A 21,700-nucleotide genomic window follows, 5' to 3' on the forward strand; every position below is an offset into this window, starting at 1 on the left:
TACAGTTTGCAAATATTCAACAATTAATGATGAAAAAGAACTCGTGTAATGTTTACTTTGAGAAATAGTATGTATTTTAACCTGTCATTTGTTTATTTTAACCGAGTCACTAAATATATATTAAGATTTTACTAACTCATATTTATAGATAATATAATCAAAGTAAGGTATAATATGTATACCACATTTCAAAGAAATTTAAGAAAATCAGGGATTCAAGTATTATATTTTGAGTTGTCTAATATAAATGACTTTTGGTGGGTTGGAATACAACCAGAGTTGCTATAATCTGTTCCTCACTCTTTCTCTTTACCCTCTTTAATCTATTCTTAGTATTTCATCACACCTAATTCACTATGACTTGACTAATGCCAAGTAAGGAGAACAGCAGTATGGATGGCAAAAACTAAATTGAAAGGGAAAACCTCACCCAAAACTAATAAACCTGAACATTTTTTGTTACTTTTTCTTAGCTTACCAAAATCAATTTGGAAGCACAGAAGGTGGAACAGATGTTAAGAGATGAATTAGCTGATAGCGTGAGCAAGACAGTAAGTGATGCTGATAGGCAACGGATTCTAGAATTAGAGAAGAGTGAAATGGAACTAAAAGTTGAAGTGTCAAAGTAAGTTCACGTAAACTTTTCAGTTATTAGATGTGTCTACTTTAATTTGTCTTTAAGAAACCTAGTTACAGTAGTTTGGGATAATACTCTTCTTTTGATACTGATTGTTCTTATTTTTCTTTTTTTTTAAGAACAAGATTACATAAGATTAACAAGATTAATTTTTAACAGGCATAAATAATAATATTGAAGAGGAAATAATGTCCCAAGATCCATATTTCTTACAGTCCAGGAATAGTATTGCAGGAAGAACTGATTTTGGAATTCAGACCCTATTCTACCTAGTTCTTCCACATAGTGATATTTTTTTGGAGGAAAGTGTGATGGTCATTTAATTTATTTAAACTTAAGTTTCTTATATCTGATAAAGGGTTGTCCAAAATATATAAAGAAATTATACAACTTAACACCCAAAAAACAAATAATCTAATTAAAAATGGGCAGAAGTAATTAACAGGCATTTCTCTAAAGAAGGCATCCAGATGGCCTGTAGACACATGAAAAGATGCTCAGGAAATGCAAATCAAAACTACAATGAGATATCACTTAATACCTCTTAGAATGCTAAAATCAAAACCACAAAAAACAGGTATTGGTGAGGATGGGGAAAAAAAGGAACCCCCTTGCATTGTTGGTGGAAATGCAAACTGGTAGAAAGCAGTATGGAGGTTCTTCAAAAAGGTAAAAGTAGAACTACCCTATAATTCAGTGATAGCACTACTAGGTATTTACTCCAGAAATACAAAAACACTAATTCAGAGGAATACATGCACCTCCATGTTTATGACAACATTATTTACAATAGCCAAATTATAGAAGCAGCCCATTTATTATTCATTGATAAATGAATGGAGAAAGAAGTGGTATGTGCAATAGTATTCCAGTATTCCAATCATTGAAATATTATTCAGCCATAAAAAATTGCCATCTTGCCGTTTGCAACAACAAGGACAAAGCTAGAGAATATAATGCTTAGCAAGATAAGTCAGTCACGGGAAGACAAATACCATATGATTTCAGTCATTTGTGGGACTTAAGAAACAAAACAAATGAGCAAAAGAAGAAAAAAGAGAAAGACAAACCCAGAAACAGACTCTTAACTATAGAGAGCAACTGATGGTTGTCAGAGGGGAGTTGGGGGGGGCGGTAAATAAGTGATGAGGATTAAAGAGAGCTTGTGATGAGCACTCGGTGTTGTATGAAGTGTTGAATCACTGTTTGTACACCTGAAACTAGGATAATCACTGTACACCTGAAACTAGGATAACACTGTATGTTAACTATAGTGGAATAAAACACAATAACATAAATATAAACAAGATAAAAGCAAAATTAATATATTAAGAAATTGCCACAGCTGCAGTGACTTTAAACAACCACTATCCAGATCAATCAGCAGCCATCAACACTAATGGAAAACCCTCCACCAACAAAAAGATTATGGCTCGCTGAGAGCTCAGATGATGTTAGCATTTTTTAGCAGTAAAATATATTTTTAAATTTTATTTAATAAAATATTTAATTTTATTTAATTTTTAATTTTAAATTAATTATCTAGTATTTTATTTAATTTTATTTTATATTTATTTTATTTAATAAAATATTTCTTTAGAGAGCGTATGAGCGGAGCGGGGCCAGATAGAGAGGGACAGAGATCTCAAGGGGACCCTGCACTAAGCGTGGAGCCCAGTGTGGGGCTCAATCTTATGACCCTAAGATCATGATCTGAGTTGAAATTAAGAGTCAAAGATTTAACCAGTGAGCTTCCCAGGCACCCCTGCAATAAAATATTTTTTAGTTATAAGAAATAGAATAGATTTTAGTCTACTTTTTTATAAAAGATTGCTATAAAGTTATGAAAAATTCAGATTTTTCTTCAGTTTGCATTTATTGAGTAGTATGTATTGTGCTAGGTATTAAACATATATTAACTCATGTAATTACTCATGTAATTATGCTTAATAATCCTAAAGTAATATTGTGATTTTTATTTTACATGTGGAAATCGTTTATTCACTTGGAACACAAAAATATATATAAGGAATAAATACTGTGTTGGGGCGCCTGGGTGGCTCAGTGGGTTAAAGCCTCTGCCTTCAGCTCAGGTCATGATCCCAGGGTCCTGGGATCAAGCGCCGCATCAGGCTCTCTGCTCGGCAGGGAGCCTGCTTCCTCCTCTCTCTCTGCCTGCCTCTCTTCTACTTGTGATCTCTATCTGTCAAATAAATAAAATCTTTAAAAAAAAAAAAAAAAGGAATAAATACTGTGTGCCAAGTAGATGCTATGTACTCCTGGGTAATTTTTGTCAATTCAGTAGAAAGGTAATAGGAGTCATAAGTTGATCTGTCAAGTATAAATAATTATTTATAAAAAGGGTTTTATGGCTTGCCCATGATAAAGTTATGTTTTGGAGCCTTGATAGCCCTTTGGGAATATCTGTTATTCTCAGCCCCTTTCACTATGAAAAATTCCATTCTGTGTTCTTCCTCTTACCTCATCAACCTCTCCTTTTGAAATAAACTAACTTATAATTATTCAATTTATTATATTTTAATTTTTAACACTTATGTAACTGTCAGTGAGACTTTCTAATCAATGTGAGGAAACCTGACTTATCTTTCACAGTGAACTAAAATTATTCTTGCCCAGAGTAAAATGCATTTTACTTTACCTCTGTGCTCTTATAATAGTAGTCTTACAGGAAATTTATTATTTACTATCACATTTCCCCCATTTTTTAAATTGTAGTAACCATATAATCTCTCTTTTTCACATTTCTTTCTTTCTTTCTTTCTTTCTTTCTTTCTTTCTTTCTTTCTTTCTTTCTTTCTTTAAGATTGTATTTGAAAGAGAAAGAGCACAAACAGTAGGAAGGGACAGAGAGAGAAGCAGACAGTCCCTGCTAACCAGGGGTGGGGGGGGCAAGACCCCAAGACCTGAGCCGAAGGCAGACATGTAACCGACTGAGCCACCCAAGTACGCCCCTCTTTTTCACATTTCTGGTAGCTTGTAAATTAAAACATATATTAATCTATCTAGGGAACCCAGGAATTTTAAATTCTATATTCTTAACTGTACAATTCTGTCAAATAAAGCTACTCAATACCTCACTCTAACTCTGCCAAACTAGGATAATAAGTGCTGTATATGTATGTATATGTATAGTTTGAGACAATTTACTTTAAAACTTCTCGGGACATTTCATACAATACTATGTATTATGAATTTTCATGGGGGAGGGCTGTTGGGAATGGAGTTATATTTTAACAGAGCTTGTGTTAACCTCTCATGGAATTGTATTTCATGAAATAGTTGAGGAAATTTTGCTTTAGTTTTGATATTAAGATGCTGGAAATTAGTGGGCTTTTCCAAGAGTCTCGAAATATAAAATACTGGTATTTACTTAGAAAATGTATCGAATTGTTCCTAAAGTATCTTTTCATGTCCTAGACTGAGAGAGATTTCTGATATTGCCAAAAGACAAGTTGAAATTCTGAATGCACAGCAACAGTCCAGGGAAAAGGAAGTAGAGTCTGTCAGAATGCAACTGTTAGACTATCAGGTAGGTACAGTATTGGCTCTTCTAAACAGACCTTTTCTTTTTCCTGAATTCGCATTAGATATTGGCTGATTTTACAGTGTTAATCAGAGAATATATCAGATGGAAGCTCCTATGCTTGTTAATTTTAACCTGATTAGAAAAACTCTTTAATTTAAAATATAATTCATGATACAGAAAAGCATTTAAATACCTACAAATACATTGTGCTGGTTGCTAATCAAAGTTGAGACCTGAGAAATAGGTAAGTCTTTGATAACAATATTTTCTCTTGTATTAATATGTAGCTTTTCACACACATATTCTCCCATTATAAATTTTTTAGGATAAAAAAAATTTTCCACATTAGTGTTATACCAATATTGTTATTTACATATGGGAGTTGAAAAAATCAGTAAAATGCCAACTATTATTTTAAAGTTAGAAGCCATTTGGATTTAAAATATGCTTGATTCTGTGGTTTTTTAAACAAGCTTTGATAATTAAAATTTAATTAAAGCTAGGCTAGATTTTTATAGGATCTCATGTACCACACTTCTTAAAATTTTATTTAGTAAGCTGTGTTTTTAAATCCATGAAAAGTGTCATTAGAAAAACTTGAAACTGACTCTATAAATATATACTTTTTTATGTTAGGCACAATCTGATGAGAAGGCACTGATTGCCAAGTTGCATCAACATATCGTCTCACTTCAAATTAGTGAGGCTACTGCTCTTGGTAAGTTGGAGTCAGTTACATCTAAACTGCAGAAGACAGAGGCCTTTAATTTGCGCTTAGAGCAGAAACTTGATGAAAAAGAACAGGCTCTCTATTACGCCCGTTCGGAAGGGAGAAACCGGGCAAAACATCTGCGCCAAACAATTCAATCTCTACGACGACAGTTTAGTGGAGCTTTACCCTTGGCACAACAGGAAAAATTTTCTAAAACAATGATTCAATTACAAAATGACAAACTGAAGATAATGCAAGAGATGAAAAATTCTCAACAAGAGCAGAGAAATATGGAGAACAAAACAATGGAAATGGAGTTAAAGTTAAAGGGCCTGGAAGAGTTAATAAGCACTCTAAAGGATGCCAGGGGAGCCCAAAAGGTAAAACATGGACTTTCAGTTCAATGTTTCCAAAAGAGTTATGTAGTAATTTTGAGTTCTTAATGTGTAGCTATCTGAAAAATGCTTACTAAATGGCGAAAAGTCCAATTAAAAGTTATTAATGTCGATTTTGTAAGTTAAAAGTTTTGGCTTTTTAAATGTCTACTTGTAAGAATAAAATAGACTCTTCCAAATAATACTTTTGGTAGAAAGGCTTAGATTGTATACTATCGAAGAACTTTAAATACTCTAGAAAAGTTGATATGTATTAATTAAATAGTAATTTTAGTTATTTGTAAACATATAGAAACATTTGAAGAATGTTATATTAAGATCACACATATTTTTTAGAAGAGTATGAAAATTCTAAATGAATTGTACCTGTGCCTCAACAAAGGATAATTTTTATCTTATTATAGAATATATATTAATTTTAGTTAAAATTATTAGGATCAATGGAGAAATATTTAAATAGGTAATGTACCTATTATTTATAAATGTTTAGGTAATCAATTGGCACATGAAAATAGAAGAACTTCGTCTTCAAGAGCTTAAACTAAATCGAGAATTAGTCAAGGATAAAGAAGAAATAAAATATTTGAATAATATAATTTCTGAATATGAGAATACCATCAGCAGTCTGGAGGAGGAAATTGTACAGCAAAACAAGGTTTCATTTTATATATATTTTGCTTTTCCATTGCTAAGATATTAAACCTAAGAATATTGCTTGAGCAGTTGCATTATTTTTTTAATTGAATGTAGCTCCCATTTTTATTCTTATAAAATACTGTTTATTTTCTAAGCCATTCAAAAAACCGATATTTACTTACGTTGTAATGGTAGTTTTATTTTATTTTTTTATTTTTTCAAGATTTTATTTATTTATTTATTTGAGAGAAAGCGAGAGAGAGTGTGAGCATAGGGTTTGGGGTGGGGAGGGAGAAGGAGGCTCCCTGCTAAGCAGGGAGCCTGACTCGGGGCTCTATGCCAGGACCTTGGGCTCATGACCTGAGCTAAAGGCAGACACTTAACCAACTGAGCCACCCAGGCGCCCCATAATGGTAGTTTTAAACTTAAAAGGAACAATACATAAATTTAGTTGGTAAGTTAATTATTGTTTTAATATTAGTTATTTGACTTTTCACAGGAGTTTCAACTGCTTCTCACTGACGGAGTGTAGAAGGCAGCTTGGTGTAGAATAAAGCACATATACTTTAGAGACAGACAAATTCACCAAGCTCATGCTTGCTTGCCTTAGAAATTATGTTGTTCCTTCCGCCTGGAGTGTTCTTAGCTCACATACTTGTATTGTTTATGCTTTCATTGCTTCCAAGTCTTTGCTCAAATATCTTACCTTATCAGTGAGGCCTTCACTAGCCACCCAGTATACAATTGTAAATCTATTACCATCAAGAATCCCTAAGTAGGGATTCCTTTTTCTCCAGCACTTACCATCCTCTAACACATTTATTTATTGACTGTCTCTCCCTCACTAGTATATGTTTCATGCTGAAATGGAGAAAGGGACTTAATTTTGTTCACTATTACGTTCACATAACCTCGAAGTGCTTAGCACATAGTACATGTCATTAAATGTAATGGATGGATGGGTGCTTGGAGAGATTGAAATCCTGACTTCTCATCTTCTATCTCTGTGACCTTAGTCAACTTACTTACTTAAATCTCTCTGACTGTGCTTTCTTTTTCTATAAAATGAGAACATAGTGACCCCAAAAGGTTGTTGTGAGGATTAAATAAAATGTATATAAACGCTTCTGTTATATGCTTGGTGAGTGTCTCTGTGTGTGTCTGGTACAGTTTCATGAAGAAAGGCAGATGGCCTGGGACCAAAGAGAAGTTGAGCTGGAACGTCAACTGGACATTTTTGACCATCAACAAAATGAAATACTAAAAGCAGCACAAAAGGTATGAATGATTAATTCTGTTTGCTACTCTGTAGCCTGACCTACAATGTTAACCAATGAAATGCTTTCTGAAGTTAGATAGAATTTTAATTGATATTATCTTCTTATATTTCAAATATAAGTGGGGTTTAACCATGTCCTTGTCATACAGTTGTAACAGTATTGTTCTTAATGATGTAACTGCTTTTTTTTTTTTCCAAAAAATGCTATTTCTTAATAGTTTGAAGAAGCTACAGGCTCAATGCCAGACCCTAGTTTGCCCCTTCCAAATCAACTTGAGATTGCTTTAAGAAAAATTAAGGAGAATGTTCGAATAATCCTAGAAACACGGGCAACTTGTAAATCACTAGAAGAGGTAATTAGAAGAATTTGAATTTTTATTTGTGTATTATTGGATATGCTTGTGGAATTTTCTCAATACTTGCTAACAGAGGTAAAGCATAGAATTATGAATCTGTTGCTAATTCCAATCTCCTTCTATACTGTACTATAATATTTTTAATAGCCAGTAAAGAACAGCAGATATGGCTAATTTGAATTTACTGCCTATTTAATCACTGCTTGTCGCTTTTGGGCACACTGATCAGTAGTAGTAAGCATTATACTTACATTATACTTACAGAAAATAATATAAACTGAAGATGATTTTCATCTAAGACTTTCATCTATGATTTTCATCTGAAGATGGTTTACATCTAAACAAAGTAATTATAAATGCATTTAAAAAAATTTTGTAAGTGAAATTGTCCATTTTTAATCTGTTGAAGAAACCCAAGATTTCTTTCAATAATTGTAAAATTTGACATTTACGTGAACTGCCACTGAGTTACTTAATTTAAAATATCTGTCTTGATCCTATTGAAGAGTAATAATTTTTCCTGTTTTATTTTAATAAGCTACATATTTTATAATGGTGATTTATTGACTTAGCCCACTGAAGTTCCAGTTTTTATATGCAGCTGACTTTTATGGACTACTCTTCTAGGGCCAAAATAAAAGGAATGATTTATTACATTTTCTTTCTAAATCTAGTACCACTACACATTTCTAGTTCTAAAGCTCTAAGAGCCAAATAAAGTACCTTAATTAAATTTTATTTTCATCATAACAGTGATGTTTATAACACATGTGATAATCTTCTAAATAAATGTAGGCGCAAATAACTGCTGTCCCATGGATACATAAGAAATATAACCTTATTAATATAAATATAGTATCATCAGTATAAGTACAGTGTGGAAAATAAAGTGAAACTCCTTTTTTGGTTATAATTACTCTTACCGAAATTCAGACAGAAGCATTTTTAAAAGAAAAAATATAACTTAATAATTTTATCATGATTTGATCATTGCAGAAACTAAAAGAAAAAGAATCTGCTCTACGGTTAGCAGAGCAAAATATTTTGTCAAGAGACCAAGTAATCAATGAGCTGAGACTTCGATTGCCTGCCACTGCAGAACGTGAAAAGCTGATAGCTGAACTAGGCAGAAGAGAGATAGAGCCAAAGTCACATCACACACTGAAAATTGCTCAGCAGACCATTGCAAATATGCAAGCGAGGTTGAATCAAAAGGAAGAAGTGTTAAAGAAGTATCAACATCTCCTGGAAAAAGCCAGAGAGGTATGTTATTATATTATGTTGTGCTGTTTTATTTATTACTATGTTTTTAGTCAAATGCCAAATACTATTCTGCTCTGAAGTGGTAGTTCCTTTCTTGCTTTCAGATAATTCTATTCAGAATTTTTCCTTTCACATGATTGGATTACAGATCTGTCAGTAAAACTGGCAGTTTGTATATATCTATCTTACTCTCATGGACTAACTAAACCAGGAATAGCTGTCTTGGTGCAACCATTCTGATTTTGAAAAAAATTAGTTGAGTTTATAGGTAAAGATTGAGGCAGTAAGTTAGAATGAAATCCATCACACCAGTAATCAGTGGCAATCAGTTTGCTAGAATGTTGATGGGAAAATCTAATATTTAAAAAACTTCCTAGAAACAAGTTAAAAGGTGATGGATACATATTATTCTAGTATTAAGAATAAATTGTGATTTAAGGCTAGATTTATCAACTTGAACATGTACTAGGGGAATGCATACTGGGGTGTGTGTGTGTGTGTGTGTGTGTATGCAGATATTGTTCCTTATCTCATAAGGATTTTGAAAGAGTAAAGGTAATAAAATATGTAAGATCTTTAGAATGTATATTTATTTAAGTCATAATTTAAAAGCAGTTTTGATTTGATATAAACAGGAGCAAAGAGAAATTGTTAAGAAACATGAGGAAGACCTTCATATTCTTCATCATAAATTAGAACTACAGTCTGAGAGTTCACTCAGTAAATTCAAACAAACAGCTTGGGTAAGATTCTTTGTTCCACTCTTTATTGATTTTTGAGACCGTATAATCGAAAATTGCGTTTTCATGTTTTTGTTTTTGTTTTTGGAATAGAAGCCATTCTGCCTTTCTTGTTGGAATAATCTCCTAAAAACTCAGCTCTGATCATTTTTCTCCCGACATCCACATCTTTAGTAGCTCACTGCTGCCTACAAAATCGTGTTTATATTCCTTAGCCATGTACTCAAAACCTTGCATAAGGTGACGTCAGTCTTTCTTTTCCAAGTTGTGTTCATTGTAAGTTTACCAATATCCAACTGCTTTTCATGTTCTGAATTCAGTTCATACTTGTTTCCTTTGGTCTTTGTCTTCTGTATGTGTGAAAAGGCCCATCTTTCACCTCCTAACATGCAAATCTTGGCATTCCTGAGTCTTAACTCATGAACCCAATCAACATTTATTGATCCTTCACTTCATGGAGGTTCTTTGCTCCATGGGAATACTAAGAATAAGATCTCTCTTTCCTGTCTTCTTTAAGTCTTCATTGGCTCTTAAATATCATTAAATTTTAGGTTAGATGCTATATTTTGATCATCTGAGGAAGCAAATTAAAATTATGGAATAAGTATGGTATTGACTTGTACATGCTCATGGCTACTTTATTCATTTTTCTTAGGATTTAATAAAACAATCCCCTACTCCAGTTCCAACCAGCAAACATTTTATTCGTCTGGCTGAGATGGAACAGACAGTAGCAGAACAAGATGATTCTCTCTCCTCACTTTTGATCAAACTAAAAAAAGTATCTCAAGATTTAGAGAGACAAAAAGAAATCACTGAGTTAAAAATCAAAGAATTTGAAAATATCAAGTTACGGTAAGTTTTAGGAACATATTATAAAAATAAGCAAATGGTAATAATGATATAGTGAGGAGAAATGCAAACATTTGCTGTGTCGTGCACTGTTCTAAAAACTTCATGCATATGACCTCATTTTTATCCTCAGGACTATGACATAGGCTATTCTTCCCATTTTTTCATATAGGAAGTAGGCCACAGGAATGCTCAGTAACATACCTTAGGAGGAGATGGAAAAGCCATGTTTTAAATCTAGTCAGTATGACCCAAAACCCAACTCAAGAGTCTTGTTCTAGAATCTGATTTTTTTAAAAAAAGATTTTATTTATTTATTTGACAGAGAGAAACTTCACAAGCAGGCAGAGAGGTAGGCAGAGAGAGAGGAGGAAGCAGGCTCCCTGCTGAGCAGAGAGCCCGATGCGGGGCTCGATCCCAGGACCCTGAGATCATGACCTGAGCCGAAGGCAGCAGCTTAACCCACTGAGCCACCCAGGCGCCCCTAGAATCTGATTTTTAACCTCTTTAATTAAAGCATACATTTCATCATCTATAAAACGGAAATGACAGTACTTACCCTGGCTCCTTTATAGAGGCAAAATGATACTGTGTGTGAGAGTATTTGAAAATTGTAAAGTAATATAAAAACTTTTGTTTACACACATATAACAGTTTCTGGCATATAATAGAGGTTCAGTAAATATTTCTTGAATGAAAAATTATTTTATTAATTAATTATAGTGACAATAGATTCATTCTCCGTATTAGATATTCTAAATATTCCTCAACGAATTTATCAGAATATAGATTTTAAACCTAAAATAGGTTTATAATTTACGTATTTTGTAATCACTATAGAACTGTTAGGAATGAGAGAGTGTCTGCATTGTTTGAGTGGAGGTCTCCATCCTGGGATTCCCCAGGAGAAGATTTGCATGGGGATCAGTAGTTGAATAAAGACCGCCAGAAGGAAGGTAGCAAGCACAAAGCAGTCTATTAAAGTGAAAGGGGGAGAGTGGGCAGGTTCCCCTAGGCTGTTTTGAAATTGGATATTATTGGGTTTCTCTGGGCTTGGAGGTGCTGGGACGTAAGTGGGGCGGTCTGTAATGGAGGCTGCTTCCAGTCATTTGAGAAAATCCTCCTGCAGGTTGGGAGGGGCAGTTTTTGACCCTGTGAGGTTTGTACCAGAACCATCTTGGCAGCCCTTCTCAAGGGCGTGTAGGAGGGGAAGCTGTGCCCATAATACAAATATATTATAGTGAGTCTAGGGGTTACCTGGGACAGAGGTAGAAGAAGAGAGCACAGGTTCTGCACCTGTGACTCGTGATTCGCTCGTGATTTGGAAGCCACAAAATCAGGATTTGAGCTCCCAGGCTTGTAATGTATAGACTTTTTTGTTTTGTTTTGTTTATTTTTATTACCATCCTTGTCCCAGCTCATGTCTCAGTCATTCCCCTTCAGGGACTGGGGACTCTGCCTGAGGACATTCCTTCCACGTCTGGCTTCTCCCTAACAGAGCCTGGTGATGGGCATTAAAGAGGGCATGGATTGCATGGAGCCCTGGGTTTTATATGCAAACGATGAATCATGGAACACTGCATCAAAAACTAATAATGTGCTGTATGGTGACTAACATAGCACAATAAAACAAATAATTTTAAAAATTTTAAAAATTAAAAAAAAAACCAAAAAACAGAAACAGAGCTGTCTCTCTGGACCTCAGTTTCTTATCTGAAAAAAATGGGAAAGTTGATCTACTTGACTTTGTAATTCCATTCTAGCTCTGAAGTTCCGCAGTAGAACTTTTTATTCTTAACCTACTTATCCAATATGTCTCTGATAAAATTAACACTACTTTTGCTTTATTAAGAAGTTGCCACTTTTAAGAAATTGTTGCCTAAAAGAAGAGAAATCAGTGGGGTGCCTGGATGGCTCAGTGGGTTAAAGCCTCTGCCTTTGTTTGGCTCAGGTCATGATCTCGGGGTCCTGGGATAGAGCCCCGCTATGGGCTCTCTGCTCAGTGGGGAGACTGCTTCCCTTCCTCTTTCTCTGCCTGCCTCTCTGCCTACTTGTGATCTGTCTGTCAAATGAATAAATTAAAAAAATATTAAAAAAAAAAAAGAAGAAAAGAGAATCAGCAATAGTATTTCGTTCTTTTCTTGTATTATTATTTTCTTCTGAGATAGAGTGAGAGAGAGAGAGCATGCGCCTGCACCCGAGCCAGGACAGGGTGAGAGGGTGTGGTAGAGGGGGAGAGAGGAACTTAAGCAGGCTCCACGCCAGCGCAGAGCCTGATACGGGCCTTGATCTCAGGACCCTGAGATCATGACCTGACCTGAAATCGAGAGTCAGAGGTTGACTGAGCCACCCAGGCACCTATTTTGTATCTTTTCACTCTAATTTTCCCCATATATTAAATTTTATACATGAAATGTTATTTTTGGTGTAGTAAGTTTCTGTCATGTTTTGGTATGTGAAATTGCTTGTACTTTTGAATATAATTCCTGGATGCAGAAAGTAATCTTCCTTTGAAATGACCTTATATATATGAATTTTTGCCGTGTGAAGTACTTGAGTCATTTTCTACCTTACCATGTCATGTTAACTAAAATTATTCTTTTATTCTCAGTGTGTATATTGACATGTGTATTTTAATGTGTCTTAGGAAATTGTAGATCTGTGTATTTTCTTGAGTAAAACCTTCTATTTTCACAGTTTGATTATTTGAGTTAACTTCAGTTTTTGGTATATCTTGTAGGACACAGTATTTAAAGTGCAATTTTGTTTATTATCTAGACCAGAAAATTACTTCACGCAGTCGTTGCCAACAAGAGTAGACAAACTAAAAGGAAAAGTTTATTTTATGTTAAGTTCAAGAGTTAGTTAAATGAAACAAAGAATTGTTCTTGTTTTGATTTGAGTCAGGACTTAGGTCATAAGTATACTTAGGACCAAACATTTGTTCTTTATAAAATTTGTATCTAAGTGTTAATTGCAGCAACCACTCCCTTAAATACATATGTTTGCTTATGTTAGGCTCCAAGAAGACCATGCAGATGAAGTGAAAAAAGTGAAGGCAGAAGTAGAGGATTTAAGGTGTCTTCTGGCCCACTCACAAAAGGAATCACAGAGTTTAAAATCCGAACTTCAGGCTCAAAAAGAAGCAAATTCAAGAGCTCCAACAACTACAATGAGAAATCTAGTAGAACGGCTAAAGAGCCAGTTAGCTTTGAAAGAGAAGCAACAAAAAGTAAGTAACAACAGAGTATTACCAGTATTTAGGAAATACATGTACTGATAGATTGCTTTTAGAGAATACTAGTAAAAGATGATAGCATGTATCTCTCTGTTGTAATAAGAAGTATGAGCTTTGTCTTAGGCTGTTAAGCAGAATTTTTCAAAGTATTTCTTTTTAATAGCCATTTGGTGGTGTTTTTAAGTACAGAAATAGTCACTTTTTTGTTATCAGTTTGATTTGTGAGTTATCAATAGGAAATAAGGGGAAATCTTAATCCCATTATTTTCTCTCCTTTTCTAACTGGATTTTATGCTACTAAGCTATTTTGAACAGTTTGAATAATTGAATAATTTCAGACAATTCTGGGGAGTAGGGGGGAGATATGACAGTGAGGAGGAAAGTTTAAAGAAGGAGGTCAGAAGAGATAGTTTTTTGAGAAGCATTTGATCAGTGGATTATATGATGTATTAGTTTTTAAAATTGATCTCAGATTTGATACACTCAGTTGATTTAGAAGATGCTATTTTTCTGTGCTAGCTTATGAAATTTATTGACAAATTTTAAGTCTTTTCTAATCCTATAATTTTCCTTGTCTGTATAAATTTGGTTAATTTCACGCAGTAGTATGTACTAAGTGAATAATTCAGATAAATACCTAAACTTGGATAGTGAAACAAAACATTGGTTTTTGTAATACAAATGTCTTGATTTAATGCTGTGTTCTCAAAATTATTATTGTCAAGATTTTGAAGTTTCTCCCTGTCAATTTGGGATGAACTGAATGCAGTTACTAAAGGACATTCATTTGGAAACATTAGGACAGTTAGATTGTGAGTTATGTTTGCTTAAACACATGGTATTTTAGGAAAATTTTTAAAGGTGATGAAGCATATTAAATTTTTTTATTACATGTTGCGCATATAAAATATTAATTTTTTAAAAACCATATATGTTATAATTTTCAGGCACTTAGTCGAGCGCTTTTGGAACTCCGGGCAGAAATGACAGCAGCAGCAGAAGAACGTATTATTTCTGCAACTTCTCAGAAAGAAGCAAATCTCAATGTTCAACAAATTATTGATCGACATACTAAAGAGCTAAAGGTGAACATAACACATGCATCAATATAACAAAATACCTTATAATTGCTATTGGAAGAAGAGCCTCTTTGATATATAGTAGTTTTGATAATGAATAGGGAATTTATTCTAATAAATTATTTGTGGATATATATATATCCATTTTTTTAACAATAGAATCTTTATAATATTCATACACTGATTATCGTCTTAGAGATGAGCAAAGGAGAGGCCATTATTAATTACTTCTTCCTAATAGAATTAAGAAACATTTTACTTAGGATTTTTGTTTCTATGTTGATAAGTGAAGTCAGTGTATAGATTTCTTTGTTTTATTTCTTTTGCTTTGTCAGAATTTTCTAATTTTTGCTAGTTCATAATATGAGTTAATTAGCTTTCCTTTTTTTCTTCCTGCAGTAGTTTAGGGAGATTATATAGTCCTTGACATGTAAGCCATAGAGCTGCCTGACTCTAAAGCCTTTTTTGAAGTTATTTATTTATTTTTTGGCAATGTACTTTACTGTTTTCATTACCGAGCAATCATTAGTTTTGGTAATTTAAAATTGTTTTACAAAACATATGTGTTTCATAGTGAGTTTTGTATTTCTTTACATAGTTTTACATAGTACATTCTGCATAAATGAAAATTCCACTTTTTATATGTTTTGTTTGTAATTTTGATTTACTGAATTTATTTGTTTCTCCTCTTCACCACCATTGAACTGTGTAGGGACTGGATTTTACTTAGGGTTTTTTTGTTTTTTGGTTTTTTTTTCATTTATTGTTCAGTTAATAATCTCTACACCCATCATGTGCTCCAACTCTCGACTCTGAGATCAAGAGTCACATACTCTTTCAACTGAGCCAGCCAGGTTTCTCTGCTTAGCCTTTTTAAAATCTCTCACTGTACCTATCAAGTTTATGAGCATAGTTGGTACCAAAAATCCATTAAGTAAATAAATATATAACAGGAATTACCCTTTATTGGTATCTTCTTCATTACCTTTCTTTTTGCCTGAAACATCATCTCTAAATTCTTAACAGTCTTGAAGTCCTTTTTCTCAAATCCTTTTCTGACTACTCCTGGACAGCTTATGTGTTTCTTCTAATTGCATTATAGTAGTACTAATTTCTTGTTAGTGTTATTAGTAATACTTTTGACCTGTAGTCATTTATGCAACAAAACAACCAAGTACCAGTATTTCCATCACAGACTATATGGAACAGCTAGACACTCCTATATAGTGGCTTTAAATATACTGTCAAATACAGTGAGTTACCCTTTTATGTCTTGTCTCTACAAAAAGGGTTAAAAACTACTACAAGTTAGAGATTTTGTTTTATATTACTTTTAGGCTTCATAGCATTTAAAACATCACCATGTACATTCATATGTACTTGTTCCTTTAATAAGTTAGTTCAGCCATAATAAAACATTTGCTTATTTGATAAAATTTTGTTTCTGGATGTTTGTGGAAGATGAGTTGCTGTAGATTATTTTGTCACATTTTGTTTTTCTCAAAGTAGACTTGGTTCATTTGAAATGAAGTTAGAAAAATAGATGTAGTTGGTGGGTTTTTCTACCCGCTGTGAACTTTCAAAATTTAGATTGGAACTTTATTTTTAACCAATTTTAATTTAATAAGCATTAAACCTTTTTCATAAGTATTATTAATAATTTAATAAATACTTAGATTGAAACCTTTTAATTAAGTAATGGATATCCTGTTTTATTGTTGGTACTTGATGAAGATTTATGAATTAAACCTTTCTTGCAGACACAAATTGAGGATTTAAATGAAAATCTTTTAAAATTGAGAGAAGCTCTTAAAACAAGTAAAAACAAAGAAAACTCACTAACTGATAATTTGAATGACTTAACCAGTGAACTGCAAAAGAAACAAAAAGCCTATAATAAAATACTTAGAGAGAAAGATGCAATTGATCAAGAGAATGATGAGCTGAAAAGGCAAATTAAAAGACTAACCAGTGGATTACAGGTGATTTTATATTTAATTGTGATGATGTCTTTGATTTAAAATATATAGGTAGTGGTTTATTTCTACCTTTTTAATTTTATTTATGATATTTGCTAAAACTAGCTTTTCAGATCACTTAGATCATATAGCTGATTCCTTCAGTGACTCTCTGTCATATCTGTTATTTTAGAGTAGCCTATCTTTAAAATGCAGAGGTAACTACTATGATCTGTATCAGTAGTGCATTTAGAAGAGATTGCTGTAGCCTCAGAAAATTTCTGTAATTGGAATATTTATTGTGTATTTTGTTGATAGCTTTTTACTTGTAAAATGTAAAAATACATCTTATATTTCAGGGGAAACATCTAATAGATAATAAACAAAGTTTAATTGAAGAACTCCAAAAGAAAATTAAAAAGCTAGAAAGCCAACTGGAAAGAAAGGTGGATGAGGCAGAAATAAAGCCTGTGAAAGAAAAGGTATGTAAAGAAACATACTGATTAATATGTTTAAAGTAATGATAGACTAAGTTCGAGTATATAGCTAATGAACAGAGGATCAACTATATTAATTTGTCGACCTAATACATACTATAAATTTATCAAATAGTGTAGAGCAGTCTAAAACAAGTTTCTGCCTTTAAGAATTTAGAGGAGACTCCAGGGGTTCCTGGGTGGCTCAGTGGGTTAAGCCTCTGTCTTCAGCTCGGGTCATGATCTCAGGGTCCTGGGATAGAGCCCCACATGGGGCTCTCTGCTCAGCAGGGAGCCTGATTCCCCCACCCCCTCTGCCTGCCTCTCTGCTTACTTGTGATCTCTCTCTCTTTGTTATCAAATAAATAAATAAAGTATTTTTTTAAAAGGAATTTATAGGAGACTCCTAAAATGTAACTCTTACTCAGAAGTTACTAGAATGTTTCCATGTCCTCTTCCTGACATTATAGTACCTCTAAAATCCCCTCAAACTTTACCTATCCAACTTCTCCCCAACCTAATATTTTATATAAATTGGTGATTTTTATTTTGGGAAAGAAAGTTGGGCATTTTTAGTCTGCTACCCAGACCTAAATGTGCCCTTTTTATCCTTCGATAGTTTAGGGTAAACAAAATAATTTGGAATAAAATTTTTTTCAATTTCAATATTTGTAGTAATCAGTAACCAAACTACTCATAAGTTGACTCTGAAATGTGAGAAAAGTTGCTTAAAATTATCTAACAGGTTAACTAGTAAACTATTTTGTAATAAAAATTACTAACAAGAATTATCGGTTGCTAAAATGCATATAATTTATTACAAATAAGCTGAAGATTTATATTGGTAACATTGGAAATATTGTGAGAGACCTGGGAAATATTGGTGTTAGTAGTAATGTTTGCCTCTGTAGAAAATCACAACAAAGGCGCTAAGATTAGGGAAATTTTTATTGTAAAATTTACCCAAAAAATATCAATATCTATAAAATATTTTCAGTAACATGAACATAAAAAAGAAAAGTGTCTTTAATGCCACTGACTAGAAATTAGTAATGGAATTAAAATATCTTAACATAATATATTCCAAAATTCATTTTACCTATGAAAATTCACCAATGTTATTATAATTTTTATTAAAATGTTTGTGTTTGTATATTGAACCACACAGTACTTGCTGCAGAAGCTTTGCTGGTAAAAATCACAAGGTAAAAATTGTCCTTACTCTACCAGATTGCTTTCTTTGCTGCCTCCCCACTTGGGCATAGGTCTAATCCTTGGATGCCATTTCCTAAAGAATATCTCAGTATTCTGTGGCTTTGCCTGGATTCCTCATCTGTGTTTCAGTTTATTTCTCCTGAAAATTTGGAATGATACATCTTGCATTGCCAGTTTCCCAAGATTATTTTGACAGTCCAATGGAACAATATGTGGGCACCTGGGTAACTCAGTGGGTTAAGCCTCTGCTTTTGGCTCAGGTCATGGTCTCGGAGTCCTGGGATCAAGTCTCGCAAGGGGCTCTCTATTCAGCAGGGAGTCCGCTTCCTCCTCTCTCTCTCTCTGCCTACTTATGATCTCTGTCTGTCAAATAAATAAATTAAATCTTAACAAAACAAAAACAAATGGAACAGTATGTGTAAGTCCTTTGTAAGCCATCCAGTCCATAGCACTGTATAGTATTATTACTTACTATGAAAAAGAACACAAAGAGCAACCCTAATCAAATTTGTATCCAGGAATCCAGTAAGAGCATTATTTCAAATTCTGCTTTATGGGGTATTTCGAATTCATGAATGCTTTTATATTCAAAAAATGCTTTTATATTGGAATTTCTACACCCTTTTCTCTGTCAATTTCTTATAGCCTATCTATATGAGATTCTAAACTCACTCCCATGCCTTGCATTCCTGTTTCTTTTAATGCATACTTTTCTCCATAGCATTTATTATTATCTGACATACTAGAGATGTACTTATCTATGTGTTCATCTTTTGGACTATAAGCTTTAATGGCAGGAATTTTGCCCGTTCTGTTTATTGTTGTATCCCCACCACCTACAGCACTACTTGGCATGTATTAGATGCTTGTATTTGTTAAACAAAAGAAAAATTTTAAATGCAATTACATTATTTGAAATCCATGCCTGAGTGGGCTATTGGTACAGAAAATATAAAAAGAGAAGTTCTCTCCGTATCCTCTCTTCTCCTCCATCTAGAACAGATCCTTGGTGACATTTGTCTTTGTTATTTTATTGTTGTTGTGGTTCATTTTTAAGTTATTTTAGCCTTGTTTTGCTCAGTCTTAATTCAGAGGGTAATGTCAGATAGGATAGAATTGCCCAATCCCTACAAAGCATGACAATGCTGCAGAATTATTTACTTATATACCATTACACCCAAACAAATGCATTTCTGGAAGTCACAAATTTCCTTGTATATATTTCAGGAAAAAAAGAAATTAATAATGACCAAATACTGAAGTTTTTGCATTTTTTAAAAGAATACTTGTTAACTGGACTAAATAAATAAGGCAAAAAATTGGCCAGTGTCAAAGAAGACAGTTTTGATAGGGCAACTTATCTTAGTTGGGCATTTGACTTTAAACTATGTCTTTTAACTCTTTTAGTCCCGGCATTGCCTTTTGTAATAAATACAGTGTTTCATGACATCTCTGTACTATTCCACATGAATTTATAGTTAATAGAATCTACTTACATGTGTAATTTCAAAATAATCATTATAAATGAAATATAAAGGAGAAACAAAAAATAATTTATAAAAATAATAGATATTTCTATATTGCTCATATTTCAACATGAAAATGCTCTTACATGCTACATTAGAAAATATAATGAAGTAGTGTAGCATTAGTAGAAATTAGTACAAATGCAGACTGATACAAGTGTATCCTATTGGAAGTTTATATGTCCCAATGGCATTGTTAATGCCACTAGCTAGTTCTCTTCACTGCTCTCTTTTTTTAAGCACTTATCACCAGCTAACGTAATACAAAATATTTTTTTCTTTTTGTCTATATTTTGTTCCCTTTCTCTAATCCACCCAACCATCATAAACTAGACTATAATTCTTTTTCTCTGATTATTCATTGTTTCTACTTCTAGTACCTAGAGTAATATTTGGCAGATGAGTAGCACTATATAAACATATATTCAATAAGAGAATTCATGTGGATTGAAGATTTGAAGGTACTGTGATGCTAGAAGATTGCTGTTTTGGTTAAAATTGGGTTGATCCTTTGTACATATACATTCTTTGTTAGAAGCTTTCTTTGGTCATGATAATCTTTATTAGAATCTTAAAGACTTCTTTGCCAGTTTGAATACCTTTTATTTCTTTTTGTTGTCTGATTGCTGTTGCTAGGACTTCTATTGCTATGTTGAACAACAGTGGCAAGAGTGGACTCCTTGTTGCTTTCTGGATCTCAAAGTGAAGGCTGTCACCTTTCCCCATTGAGAATGATATTCATAGTGGGTTTTTCATAGATAGATTTTATGAAGTTGAGGAATGTTCCCTCTATCCCTATACTTTGAAGATTTTTGATCAGGAAGGGATGCTGTATTTTGTCAAATGCTTTTTCTGTATCTATTGAGAGGACCATGTGGTTCTTCTCTCTTCTCTTACTGATTTATTCTATCACATCGATTGATTTGTGAATGTTGAACCACCCTTGCATCCCATGGATAAATCCCACCTGGTCATGGTGGATAATCTTTTTAACATACTGTTGGATCTTGTTAACTAGGATCTTGTTGAGGATATTGGCACCCATATTCATCAGGGATATTGGTCTAAAATATTCTCCTTTTTGGTGGGGTCTTTGCCTAGGTTGGGGATCAGGGTAATGCTGGCTGCATAGAAAGAGTCTGGAAGTTTTCTTTCTGTTTCTGTTTTTTGAAACAGCTTCAGGAGAATAGGGATTATTTCTTCTTTGAATGTTTAGTAGAATTCTCCAAGGAATTTATCAGGTCCTGGGCTCTTGTTTTTTTGGGAGGTTTTTGATCACTGCTTCAATCTTATTACTAGATATTGGTCTATTTAGGTTGTCAGTTTCTTCCTGATTCAGTTTTGGAAGTTTATAGGTTTCCAGGAATGCATCCATTTCATCTAGTTTGCTTAACTTATTGGCATATAACTGTTGATGATAATTTCTGGTGATTGTTTCTATTTCCTTGGTGTTAGTCATGATCTCTCCCTTTTCATTCATAATTTTATTAATTTGGGTCCTCTCTATTTTCTTTTGGATTAGTTTGGCCAATGGTTTAATCAATCTTATTGATTCTTTCAAAGAATAAGCTTCTAGTTTCATTGATGTGTTCTACTATATCTCTAGTTTCTATCTCATTGATCTCTGCTGTAATCTTGATTATTTCCCTTCTTGTGTGTGGGGTTGGCTTAATTTGTTGTTGATTCTCCAGTTCTTTAAGGTGTAAAGAGAGATGATGTATTCTGGATTTTTCAATTTTTTTAAGGAAGGCTTGGATGGTTATGTATTTCCCCCTTAGGACTGCCTTTGCC

At 33.3% G+C, this 21,700-nt stretch overlaps 1 protein-coding gene across 6 annotated transcripts in view; it reads left to right on the forward strand.

Annotated features, from left to right (window-relative positions):
- The window catches only part of CEP290 (centrosomal protein 290), a 96,676-nt gene that overhangs the window by 50,358 nt on the left and 24,618 nt on the right, over positions 1-21,700 (forward strand). For all 6 annotated transcript variants that reach the window (XM_032346819.1, XM_032346820.1, XM_032346818.1 and 3 more), the window contains 13 exons: positions 474-625; positions 4,076-4,187; positions 4,821-5,276; positions 5,782-5,946; positions 7,098-7,205; positions 7,425-7,559; positions 8,559-8,825; positions 9,461-9,568; positions 10,221-10,420; positions 13,436-13,649; positions 14,603-14,740; positions 16,495-16,716; positions 17,052-17,174. In XM_032346819.1, the coding sequence (XP_032202710.1) occupies positions 474-625; positions 4,076-4,187; positions 4,821-5,276; positions 5,782-5,946; positions 7,098-7,205; positions 7,425-7,559; positions 8,559-8,825; positions 9,461-9,568; positions 10,221-10,420; positions 13,436-13,649; positions 14,603-14,740; positions 16,495-16,716; positions 17,052-17,174 (2,400 nt within the window). The remainder of the gene's footprint in view (positions 1-473; positions 626-4,075; positions 4,188-4,820; positions 5,277-5,781; positions 5,947-7,097; positions 7,206-7,424; positions 7,560-8,558; positions 8,826-9,460; positions 9,569-10,220; positions 10,421-13,435; positions 13,650-14,602; positions 14,741-16,494; positions 16,717-17,051; positions 17,175-21,700) is intronic.

The sequence above is a fragment of the Mustela erminea genome, chromosome 6 (genome assembly GCF_009829155.1).
Source record: "Mustela erminea isolate mMusErm1 chromosome 6, mMusErm1.Pri, whole genome shotgun sequence".
Lineage (NCBI taxonomy): Eukaryota > Metazoa > Chordata > Mammalia > Carnivora > Mustelidae > Mustela > Mustela erminea.